Source organism: Hydra viridissima, unplaced genomic scaffold (assembly GCF_058129835.1).
Source record: "Hydra viridissima isolate aposymbiotic clone 2 unplaced genomic scaffold, HvirCarnegie_v1 scaffold_10, whole genome shotgun sequence".
NCBI classification, from domain to species: Eukaryota; Metazoa; Cnidaria; class Hydrozoa; order Anthoathecata; family Hydridae; genus Hydra; species Hydra viridissima.
Window position 1 is genome coordinate 13384412 of NW_028324309.1, and position 12137 is coordinate 13396548.

The 12137-nt window shown below is 28.6% G+C and overlaps 2 protein-coding genes across 7 annotated transcripts; one reads left to right on the forward strand and one right to left on the reverse strand.

Moving 5' to 3' along the window:
• The first annotated feature begins 478 nt into the window (after window positions 1-478).
• On the forward strand, window positions 479-10021 carry LOC145180907 (sister chromatid cohesion protein DCC1-like). 3 transcript variants are annotated; one of them, XM_090100248.1, is made up of 11 exons: window positions 479-616; window positions 1842-2000; window positions 2370-2500; window positions 5273-5307; window positions 5391-5513; window positions 6508-6737; window positions 6884-7007; window positions 7500-7577; window positions 7837-7922; window positions 8166-8228; window positions 9551-10021. In XM_090100248.1, the coding sequence occupies exons 1-11, from the start codon at window positions 609-611 to the stop codon at window positions 9660-9662; spliced, it is 1149 nt and encodes a 382-aa protein (XP_089956374.1). In that variant the 5' UTR covers window positions 479-608; the 3' UTR covers window positions 9663-10021. The 3 variants fall into 3 exon arrangements, with proteins under 3 accessions (XP_089956374.1, XP_089956373.1, XP_089956375.1); XM_090100247.1 differs by having other exon boundaries at window positions 534-616; window positions 1830-2000; XM_090100249.1 differs by having other exon boundaries at window positions 593-616; window positions 2375-2500.
• Window positions 9100-11763, reverse strand: LOC145180910 (ligand of Numb protein X 2-like). 4 transcript variants are annotated; one of them, XM_090100250.1, is made up of 5 exons: window positions 10514-11763; window positions 10236-10433; window positions 10019-10156; window positions 9812-9934; window positions 9100-9705 (listed from the first exon to the last, which is right to left on the reverse strand). In XM_090100250.1, exons 1-4 carry the CDS (start codon window positions 10539-10541, stop codon window positions 9825-9827), a joined length of 474 nt encoding a protein of 157 aa, XP_089956376.1. In that variant the 5' UTR covers window positions 10542-11763; the 3' UTR covers window positions 9100-9705; window positions 9812-9824. The 4 variants fall into 4 exon arrangements, with proteins under 4 accessions (XP_089956376.1, XP_089956377.1, XP_079911999.2 ...); XM_090100251.1 differs by having other exon boundaries at window positions 10022-10156; window positions 10514-11757; XM_080055873.2 differs by having other exon boundaries at window positions 9100-9934; window positions 10022-10156; window positions 10514-11757.
• Window positions 11764-12137: the final 374 nt, after the last annotated feature.

Sequence of the window (12137 nt, forward strand, 5' to 3'; positions counted from 1 at the left end):
TTTTGAGAGCCCATATACTAAAATTGTGTCGCGCAAGTTGAATTTTATATGTTTTCAAACCAAGATTCGTGCGTAAAATTTCTCAAGATGTTCAATAAGACAAGCCAAGTTGAGAACGGTGCCAAATCGATTCTTTAGTGTCATCATGAAGACTCTAAGCCACAGCCGCTATATTTTCTGCACTAAGTACAAGACGTGGTCTATTCGGTCAAGTATCATTGTTGATGGTATGCCGAATAGTGAGTTTGGTAGTTCGATTACGTTGACCCTAAATAGGTCTAAGCGCATGAAAAACACTCTTCAATGCAGTTCAAATGCATTCAATCTTCAGCATGCAGATTTTCGTAATACAATACAGTTTGTAAACGTTTTTGCGACGTAAATCTATCCATGATGAAGTTCCAATAAATTTTGAATAAAAACATATATACTGTTTAACAGTTCTCGCGTGTGATCAGTCAAAGTGTCTCTATTTTAAAAAAAAAAACCCTTGATTGATCACATTATGCTAATTTTATTTAAAGCTGATGTTTAGAGTTGTTACTCGGTTTCTTTAACTTCGTCAACCGGCAATATATCATTTGGAAATATACCATAAATTGGCGGGAATGAAAAGGTGAATATACTCGTTTTTCCTTAAGTAAGCATAAGGCACTCTCATCCAAAACTGGTCCCAACTTTGAGGATCAAAAGATGACTTGTTGGGCATTAATCTTCAAGGTCTCAGGTATCACCAGATTAAGAAATTAAAATCTAATCTCTGTAACCAAATGAGAAGATTAAAGTTATAAGCCATTTTACGGTATTGGTTTACTTGGAACCCGGCTTAAATATATTTTTTAACTGTAGATATAAAAAAAAAGTTGTTACTATTGTGTATACTCTCAAAATTTTGACAATCATTTTAAGTATAACTAGCAAACCTTTGGGTTAACATCTTAAACATAAAAAGGTTTTAATGTATTTTAAATTCAAAATAATTAGAAAAAACAGAAATGTGAAATCTAATAACATAGGATCCCTTATTCACTAGTCACATAACATTACTAAACTAGTTATTTGATGTGATTTTGAATCCTTAAAAAGCACAAAATTCACAAAAAGTTCCTATAATTAAGTCATTTTTTAAAGGCAAGATTGCTATTTTAAGACCAAATATGTGCACAAGTAAATGATATCTTGTTTCTGTTTTTATGGCCTGAAAACTTCATGTCAAGACTTCATTTTATTAAATTTTGAAACTTCTATAGTTAATAATAAGAATAAGATAAAAGCTTAAATCCATATTTTAGTTCCCTGTACACAGAGTTATAGCCAACATATCTAAAGAGGTTATGATATGTGTTGGTTAAAACCTGACAGGAAAAAATATCCTGATGTTTTTTTTAAACTTCATATAACAAAGGGGAAAAACAAACAAAATAGATTTATACAGGGCTCCAAGTGTGATCAACTGCCCAAAATGACTTAAAACTTTAAATGTGATTTTTCTCCTTTGGCTATTAAGATTAGATTTTAATTTTTACATCTGGTCATACCTGAAATTCGGTAGATAAATGCCTCATAGGTCTTCTTTTTGTTCTTTGAAGTTGAGACCAATTTTGGATAGGTGTATCAGATAGATGTCATAAAGTTTTAATAAAAATTTTACATTAAGTAAAAGTGTTCCTAACATTTAAGAATTGTGAAATGCTAAATTTAAAGTGAGCTAAATGTTTTAACAACTGTCTCTCCTGCATATGTAGTATTTATAAATTATACATTAAACGTGTATATGTATGTATGTATATATGTATGTATGTATGTATGTATGTATGTATGTATAGCAGTTTTTTATTAAGGTCTATTAATGAAGTAACTGAACTCGCAGATGCTGCAGGAGTGAATCAAAGAAGAGGATTAGTACAATCTCTTCATTATTCTACAGAATGGATGAAAGAAGAGTATAAGCTTATTGAACTATCAAATGAATTACTTAAAGAGTTAAAAGAAGGCGATGAGTAAGCAATTTTTTGATTATTTCAGAACTGCATTACTTGCTTAGTGCTCAAAAAGTGCATTTAAAGTTTAATGCCATTTTGCCAGGTTAAGTGTTACTTGAAGATTAAAAATAAACTTTATGATAAAAAGTGGCCAAAGCAAATATATAAACTGAAGTTATTTTGCATAATAAAAAGTAAGAAAAGCTTTTTTTTAAATGCAAGTTTTATTTTATTTTCAATATTTCAAAAGAAAATTAACACATTTTGAAAAATTTTCAAAATATGAATTAAAAAAAATAGTGACCTCCAATTTTTAAATGGACCAGGTCTTTTCTGAGCCTGTCTGAAATCTGTATCTGACTACTTAATATAATATTCTTAACTCAGTTTAGTAATACGTGGAGATGTTGATGATGACTGTGTGATCTGCACTAAAAATCAAACATATGATCTTAGAGCAGCAGAAACATCAAACTCATTGCTTGTTTTGCCAAGATTAAGCACAACAAAATCAAAAGGTTTGTTCTTTTTATATTTTCTACTCATTAAGAATTTACTATATAACATAAATAACATTTAAAGTTATTTGTTTACATTGATGGACTAGATATAAAAATTAAGCTAGATGCTACTTTTGTCATTAGCAAATTTTGCATGGAAGAGATGATAAAATTCATAATACAAAATGACTACTCACATTCAGCTTTCAAAACAATTAAGGTATTTATAGCAGTATTCAAATACTGGAGATCCTTTGGAATTTTATTTCAATCCCACTGGGAGTATGTTTTCTAAAGCCTTGCACTAATGTACTTGCACAAATATTAAAACAAAAAATCTGAATGTCCCCAAAGCATGGATCACTTTCTGAAATCCATTTTGATTGATCAAAAATTTCTAAATTGTTTTGAAATTATTGTATTTTTCTCTGTTTGAAGCACTTTCTTGTTCTCTCAAAGATGTAAGAGCAGCTCTAGTTATAAATACTCAAGAATCGAAAGCTTCACTTAGTTTACTGAAAAAATCTTTGTGACTGATTTAGGAGACCTTACCAACCTTTTTACAATTTCACACCTTTAAATTTTTCTACTGCACTTTGTATTTGTGCATAATATTTACTAGGATTATTTTTCATTGATTGAAACACATGATATTTTAAGATAACAAGCTAAGTACCTCTGGTAGAGATATTAATCTGTCTTGAAATCTCTTAGAATTTCAAGTTCTATTAATGCATCCCATATAAGCTCCGTGTTAAGTATGAAATAGATTTCACACAATTTCTTTTTAAGGTCCGCTGAAATTTTCTGAAGTTGTTGATGAAACAGTGCTGCATAGTTATTCCAAACAGTCATCACAAATCACATGACAAGGGACTATCATCTAATACCTAAAATTTGTCCAATGAGTTTAAATTTACACTTAAATGTATTGCAATAATTTCTAATTCCACTTTGTTCAAAGAAGATGCACTGTAAATGGCACATCACTTATCAAAAAAAGTTTTTATATGACAAACTGTTAGAATATGAAGAACATCATTCTCTAAATGATTACTACAATCCCAAATTACATGTTTAAAGAACTTATTTAGAAAGCAAACAAGATATGCCTGTATTAGAAGCACCATCACAAGCAAATGAAACCCAATTGCATAATAAAAAATTAAGTCCATGACCATGAAAACACTTAAAAATCAATTTGCAATAGAAGTGCTGCTCATTTCAAATTTGCAATATTAGAAGCGTCTGTGCTGCTCATTTCAATGATGTGAAAAAATAAATTAATAACAACATTTAATTCTGCGATTTTCACTCTGCCTGAACATTTATGATCTGATTGTAAAACACAGCTTACATCTAAGCCATTTTCTACTTGCAAATATATTAGTTTTTTTAAATCAGAAAATACGCGGTTTGTTTTTGCTATGTGAAATGCAGCCTGAAATGTATGGTAAGTTGTTTTATACTAATTCATCTACATTCATGAATCTCTATGGTTTATTTTTACATAACTTATGAAATGAAGGCTTCTTCCTTACAGATTGCTGCTTCTTCCTTACGGATTGCTGCTTCTTCCTTACGGATTGCTGCTTCTTTTATTTTGCTGTACTCTAACATTGCTGATTGTCCACTCACTTAATCATTTTAATCACTGAGTCTTTTCTAAGCCTAAATAGCTCTAATAATGAACTTACAAACAGAAAAAAATATCCAGTTTTCAAAATATTTAACCATTCAAATGTCTTTAGTTGTTTCTTCTATTGTATTTCTGAACAATATTATGGAAAAACTGTTTCCTCATTTGGTTCATTAGCCAAAACACTGTTTTTTTTCTTTACTAATTTCTTCATCATGATAAATATTTTCACAACTTTCACTGCTTAGTTTACTTTTCTTTGAACTTGCTAACCACGGATTTATAGTTTTAATTGATAATTGGTAAATTATTACTTTAAAAAAACTCAAAATGAAATTTAAAATTAGTAGTGTCTGTAATCAGAACCTAAATATACATGATTTATTGAGTGTAATTTTTATAGACCAGAGAAATCCAATTTGCTGGCCCTTTCATTATTATATCAATAAAATAAAGATATTGATTTTACAAAAAATCTTAGTTTTTAGATTTTTATGATTATCATTTAGATTTTACATTACTTACCTTAAAAAAAAATACAGAAACTATATTTATTAAAAAAGGTCTTTCCTGTATAACTTTGATCTCTTAATAATCAAGCAGTTATTTTTTTGTTTTTTTTTTGAGAATAAAAAGATCTTCAAGCGAAATGAAGACAAAAGAACGCTTTTTTGTTTCAGTTCTAAAATGAATAGGGAAAAACAAAAGAATTAGAACTTTGGTTTGAGATTTTGTTCAAATAGTTACCAGTAAATCATAACTAATTGTCAGCACCCTTCGACAAATAAAAATGAGAAAAACATACTGTTTTAGTTTTTTCAAAGGAAGATCTCATAAATAGTGTTGTATAACATGAACTAGTTTGTTATTTTATACATACATACATACATACATACATACATACATACATACATACATACATACATACATACATACATACATACATAGTTTCTCTATTTAGTTTCATGTTAAAATTTGTTTTTGTGCACTGAGTTACTAGTTTGTTTAGTGCTATTCAAATTATTTTTTATCTCTCTATTTTCTAAAAATGTTATTTATTGTTGTTTAAGAAATTCTTTAAGTATTTTTATCCTGATTTTGAAAGCTGGTTAATTAAAATTGTTACATTGGGTAATTTGTATTGTATCTAGAGTTTTCAAATGAGTTATCACTGGTAGAAAGACCTGTAAGTAAATATAAATTCATTTATGGTTTTTAGTGAACTTTTGAAATTTAAAATTTTGAAAAATGAAAGTTGCTATTTTTAAGGTGTGCAGCTGTTTCAAAAGTTACTATGAAGTTCGTCCAACCAGACCTAAATTGCAAAGATTGCGAAGTTACCTAACTGAAAATGCTTATTCTGGTTTGAGAGATGATAGCGAGAAAGAAAAAGTGAGACCAATAATTTTTATGACAATAATAGCAGAGGTATCACATAAGATAAAATGTTCATGAGGATAAATTCAATTCTTTGTTTTTCCAATTTATGTTAGTAGTTATTGAACTCTATGTAGTTTTTATTGCTTAAGCCTTGGTTTAGAGGAACTTGTGTATTGTTAGCAACAAAACATAACCAGTATCTTATCTCTTGAATTAGGCTTTATACAAAGCCTAAGTCCACTTCTTTTAGCTTTTGAGATATTTTTTTTACATTAAAAAATTTTTTGTTATGCTTTTACACACTTTAAAGGAAAATATTAAACAAAAAAATTTAATTGTTTAAATTTGAGAAACATTTGTTGGATTATCATCTTTAGGTACCATTTTTACAGAATTTTCATGAGTCTAACTTCTAATGTAATTAGCAAATTAAAGTTAGCTTTATCAGAACAAAATAAAAAAATTCTTTTTTGTTGTAATATTCATCAATAAATGGGGAAAGAAGATATTTTCTAAATAAAATTAGTGATTGTTGAACATGATCTTCATGGTCTAAGATAAGGTTATGAAATTCATCAGTCACTTATAGCAATGTTAATGATGATTTCACTTTTGATGTAGTACTATTGTCTCTAGTATAATATCCAGTTTTGCCAAGATTCTCATTATTGTGGAGACTATAATATATTATCAAAATGAGTAATTTTTTCTTGAAATTTTCTCAACAGTTAAGAAAAACCTTTCTTACTTTCTTGATTTAAAGTATTAAGTTGATTTTTGTGCACCTGTTGTAACAAAACCTTGAATGTTGTAATAAACAACTGTTAAGAATCCTGATACAGTTGTTGTTCTTGCGATACAAACATTTCTAAATCAAATGCTTATTAAAGTTGCAAAAAAGAAATAACTTTTAACAAATGTAATTTTAACTACTTTAAGTGAACTAGAAATTCTTCTCATTTTTATTTATCTTAAGTAGTAAAAATTAAATTATTTCTGCAATTAGCTTTCGACTAAAGGTTTACTTGATATAATCCAGTGCAGTGAGTTCGAGCTTAATCAAGCCTTACAAACTTATCAAGCTTTACAAGTGGATGGTTACTGGAGAACTTTAGAAATTAATTATCAAGAAAAGGCTTTCTCACAAATTCTCGCGCTTGTTGAAGAAAAATGTTGGAGCTGGAAAGAAATACCTGTAGAGGAAACATGTGAAGTACTTAAAGAACTATACCCAAGGTCAGTGACCAATAAATCTTTTAGTTACTCTTAATCTATTGCATGATCAGTTTGTTTCTATTGGACTTTAGATAACCAATTTCTTTTTCAATATACAAACCTATATTTTTATGATTTATAAAAAAAGCTTTTTTTCCTGTTTTTAGCTTTGTTCTTCTGCATTGTTTAAAAGTATATGGGACAGAAATAAAAAATGGCTTTTGTGCTTTGAATGAAGATAAAGTTTGCCAATATTACGTTGAATATATACTTCGACCTGCAGTTGGAAAGGTATCAGAAATAAAGAAAAATCTTTAAATTCTTAGAAAAGTTCTATTTACAATATCTTACTGTTCAAGTTTTTGAGAAATTTATAACGTGCGTGTAATTGATTTGTAGAATAATGTTAACATGCAAATATGTTTAGAATAAATCATTTCTAAAAATAGAAACTGTGTTATATGATATACAGGTGACTCATGCTTGTAATTGTCGTTTTTCTGTTTTAGTATCATTTGGGTACATTGTTTTATAAATTGTTTTAAAAATTCTTGTTTTATAAATTCTACGAATCAATTACATGCACGTTACAATTACCTTAATGCTTTAAAATACTGCATCCTTTAAAGTATCGTTTTGCAAAATAAAGTTATGCTTACAGTAAAACATAACCACTGAATTAAACTTCACCAAATATTTGGTGAAGTTTAATTCAGTGGTTATATGTTTAATGCATAGTTGTAAATTGTGTTAGTGGAGAATTTTATTTACTTTTTTATCTAGTTCAACTACAATGAGTTTATGAGTGCATGGTCACAGAGTGTGCCTGATGGAATGAATGTCAAATCTGACCATCTACTTGTAAGTTTTTTGTTGTTGTTGTTGAATAGGCTGATGCATCCATTTATTATAGATGAGTTTAATTATATTGAAATATAAAGTATTTTGAAGAAAGCCATTTGATAATACAAAGTCAAACTAAGTAACGCAAACTTTAACTCTGCTACCTCTTCATTTCCCCCTTCATTGGTGTTGATAATTATACCAATGGTGTAGTTGCATAAATTATGATAAACGAATTTAATGTGAAATTTGAAACATGTAAAATAATTTAATTAAGGGCGTTGCGTTAACTGATTTAAAACACCAACCGCCACTGGTGTGGCATTTTCCTGAGCATAATCTCCCTGACGATCCTACACAAAGGTTAGATTTTATTGGTTACATTTATTTATTTATTTATTTTTTCTTTTGATTCCCGGATATTAGATTAGTAAAACTAAGTTTTTAAACATGATTCCAAGTTTTGTTGCATTCTTTCAAAGGTTTTCACTGGCATAAGATTTCAGATTTTGTATATTGTTTTTTCTCTACATTTAACTTTTCTCTACATTTAACTCTTGCAGACACGTGTGAAAAAAAGTGCTTAAAAAGATATTCCTTTTGTAGATTCAACTTTCTGTTCAGAACAAAAGCAAAGTGGACTCACAAAGAAATTGAACCTTATCTGAAGTAAGTTGAATCCAATCTCTGAATACTTAATCTTAAGTAATGTATAACATAATATAGCATCCCTTTAAAGGAATAATCATTTTATCGATTTTATCGATAGTAATCATTTTATCGATTTTATCGGTTGGTTGATTAGTTTCTGGAATGATTGTTTTCTTGAAAACCTTTCTAAAATGATCGATTATTATTTGTATTTTTAGCAATTTATTAAAACTATTTTGATGACTTTGCTATTGTAATTGAAATGTAAAATCGATAGGATCTCTTCAAAGCAGTTTTTTTGGGTAAATCTTGAGGAAATTATTGGCACTGAAGCTTCCACAATACATTTTACGATTAGGCCGTTTACGTATGATCTCCTCAGTATTGTCTTGTTCTATGTCATCAGACTACTGTTTATTGTTTTGAGAAAAATGCACCTGAAATTCGAGAGGACTGTGACTTGCGCTTAAATGAGGTTTAAACTACTTTTTTAGTTTCAAAATGTTTATGGGCATTAAAGGATACACATGATATTTATGAAAAGGTAACGCATCGTTCGCTCGAAATAATCATTTTTCACTTTTGACTTTGACAAAGTAAAAGCTCGAAAATAACGATACTAAAATTGTATAATGTTCTATGTTCAAATCTCTGCGCCTAGGTAGTTTATGACAATATGAAAGTTATCTTAAAAAACATCGTTGTTATCTCATAACCGCAATTCATGATAAGTTTCAAACTTTCATGTCTTCTTAATGTAAGTCAGCTCAAGTAATCGTCTGAACGAAACCTGTTTAAAGTTACGTAGCGTTTTTATTTTGTACACTTAAGTGTACAACAGGCCTTAAAGGATCAATAAGTAACTTAATGTTAAGATAAAACACGTCTCTCTATACTCTAATTTATTCAAAACATGATTCTACATTCGATTTTTAAGAGCTGTCATCATTCTTCTGGTAAGGCTTTATATAATTTTTTTTTTTTTTTTTTTTTTTTTTTTTTTTTTTACGATGTTTTTACCTTTAAATTGCAGATGTTTTTAAAATACTTTTTTTATTGCATTCGCACAATTATTTACATACTAACTTCACAATCATAAGTTTTATTTCAAACTTACGCGATTATTACTTAATTTGTAGCGTGCAAAATTACAATCAAATGGGTTTTTGCGAAAATTACAGACAAACATGTTTTTTTTAATTTTAAAAGAGATAAACATGTTTTTTTTTTGTTTTTTTTTTAAGCTATAAAAGAGATAAACATGCTCTTTTTTTTTTTTTTAAATTTATTTACTATAAAAGAGATAAACGTATTTTATGATCTAATGCAAAATTTTATAGAAGTCTTGTTGGATCAAATGAAAACCTCAACACGCTTCTGTTAAAGTTCACTCGCTCATCAATTGCTGACAACGGAGAGAAGGTCTACAATTCAAGAAGACCTCTTTCATAACCTTTTTGAAAACTCTTCACAATCTTGAACAATGGAGAAAGCTCTGTTAAAGAGAGAATAACAAATCAGTTTATTTAATATATTTATTAAAAGTATTTGTAGCAGAAAATTGCTGGGTTGTAAACGAGCGATTTTTTTTATCTCTCAACCTGTGAAATTTATCTAAATAATTTTGCCCCAAATTTGTTTATTCTCCAGCACTGCCGGCTCTTCTGTAGACAAAGTGTTAGAAAACACGAATTGTTCTTGAGTGATGCACAGACCATTCAAATCTATGTGAAAAGAAAAATACTACTTGTAATTATTATCGACACAAGTGAGTAATTTTGCTAGAAAAAAAAAAGCTTAATATTCACTACTATTTTTGCGTTTTTTGTCGACAAGTCTTGAAACCATAATCTTAAGATGGGTTTTTGATTCTCTCAATATTTGAACTGCTTCTTCGTGCGTAACGTTTCTCAAATTGTGTTCATTTACCATTATAATTTGGTCACCTGGGAATATGAAGAAAAAAGCTTTAAAAAAAATTTTTTTATTTCATAAAGTTATTGAATACGTTCAAACAAATCCTACCTATTTGCAGTTGGGAACATATTCCGTTTTTGTCAACTGATTTTACATAGATAGATTTCGCCTGTGATTCTGTGCCTCCAACAATAGTAATCCCTAAAGTCTCATGAGATAACCTTTTAATATCAAAGCAAAGTAATACTGACTCTGGAATGGATGCGAGTTGACTTAAGGCTTTATGAACAGTTCTATGGGCATCGGCTATAGAAAAGAAAGTTAATTCTAATTTGGTCGTCAAATAATAGAATTACGTCCTAACTTGCTAAAGAAGTTAATCATACCTTTGCTTTTGTTTTCGCTTGCAGTCATTAGACCAATCCTATTCTATTAGCCTAATCAAAAATTTAAAAAAAAAACACGTTTAAATCTGTCGTTACTAAAACTTTATAAATAAAGGTATCCACTATGGTAGTATTTAAGACAGCTGTAGCAAGATTGATTTAAATAGTGTTTAAGACTGGGAGCGAACGAATTATGAATTGTCCATTTATATTCGTATCTATTATGCTTTTATCAAATTTATTCATGCATGTATATTTTATTTATCAGAGAAGACACTTTTTTAAAAATGAAAAGAAAAGTTTTTTTTTTTGTAAAGATTTAACATTAATTTTTTTCTATCAAATCTTTTCATGATAATTAAAACGAACAGATGAGTAAACAATGTAATAAAACTTCCACTAAAAAACTTCTGAGAAAAAATAATCTCTCGATTCCGTAAACAATGGCGCTGGAAATTCAGAAGCTCTTTAAGCTCAAACTTTAATTTCATTTATTTTTTTTACATTTGCCATACGATAAACATTTTAATGCTATCTTCTGTAAAATACTGCAAATAAAGAAGCAAAACGTACAGACTGTTTAAAAAGAAAAGAAGATTTGCTTTTGAATTAAAAATTCAGTTTTAGTTGTGTAAATGCAAATGAGTATAAATAATGAATTTTTTAGTGCATCGTAAAAAGACCTTTCACTGCAAGATTGTGTATATAAAAACAAAACAGCTATAGACTTAACGGCAGAATCCTTTTTCCATATCTATAGAAGCATCTGCTTCCATTAGACGAAATAAATAGAACTGACAAAGTTATTTTAAAAAAACAGCGATCTCACTGCAATCGAATGCTTCATCAGTCTTCCAGGCTGTAATTGACGTGACGGATGACAGCCGCGCATGATTCAACTACTTTGATATCGGCGTTTGACAAAAAGAAAGAAAAATCAGCTGAAGCAACGTCACTGAATCAAGTGGCTGGAAGTGCTCTCAAAAAACAAGTAGCAACAGCTAGAAGTTTTCAAAAATTACGCTGCAATAAAATAGTTTTCAAACAGCTTGAAACAAAATCAAAAAAACTTCAAAACTTAGTTCCTGTCGCTTAAAAAATGTTTTTCTAATACAAAAGCCAAGTCAGTTCTATTTCATTATTTCAAAAAATGAGATAACTCCTGAAAACCTGCAAAGTACACAGAATCGTTGTTTTGACTTCCAATGTTCCCTGTCAATTTTCGTTCATATTTGTTGAATATAGCATTAACTATGTAAATGAAAGCTTATTTTTTTATTTAGCATTCCTAACTTTTAAGGTTTAAATTTTAAGCAATTTTTAAAATTATAAAAAAATTTTATTACTTCAGAAACTTTTATTCGATTTGACATCAAAAAAAACTTGTTTTCTTTTTTTCATTTTATTTTTCCTTAAAGATGATTTTTTCAAACAAACGACTTTAATTTATCAAACATTATTTGTCTCAGTCAGTCAGAGCAGAAAACTTTATTGTAAATAAAGCTAAAAATTTTTTAAATATCCTTAAATCTAAGATTTTTTTAAAATCGTTTAATTATTTCAAAAGATGTGCTAAAGGATACAGTAGAAAACGTATATAAGGAAATCAGTATTTTGATTTAAT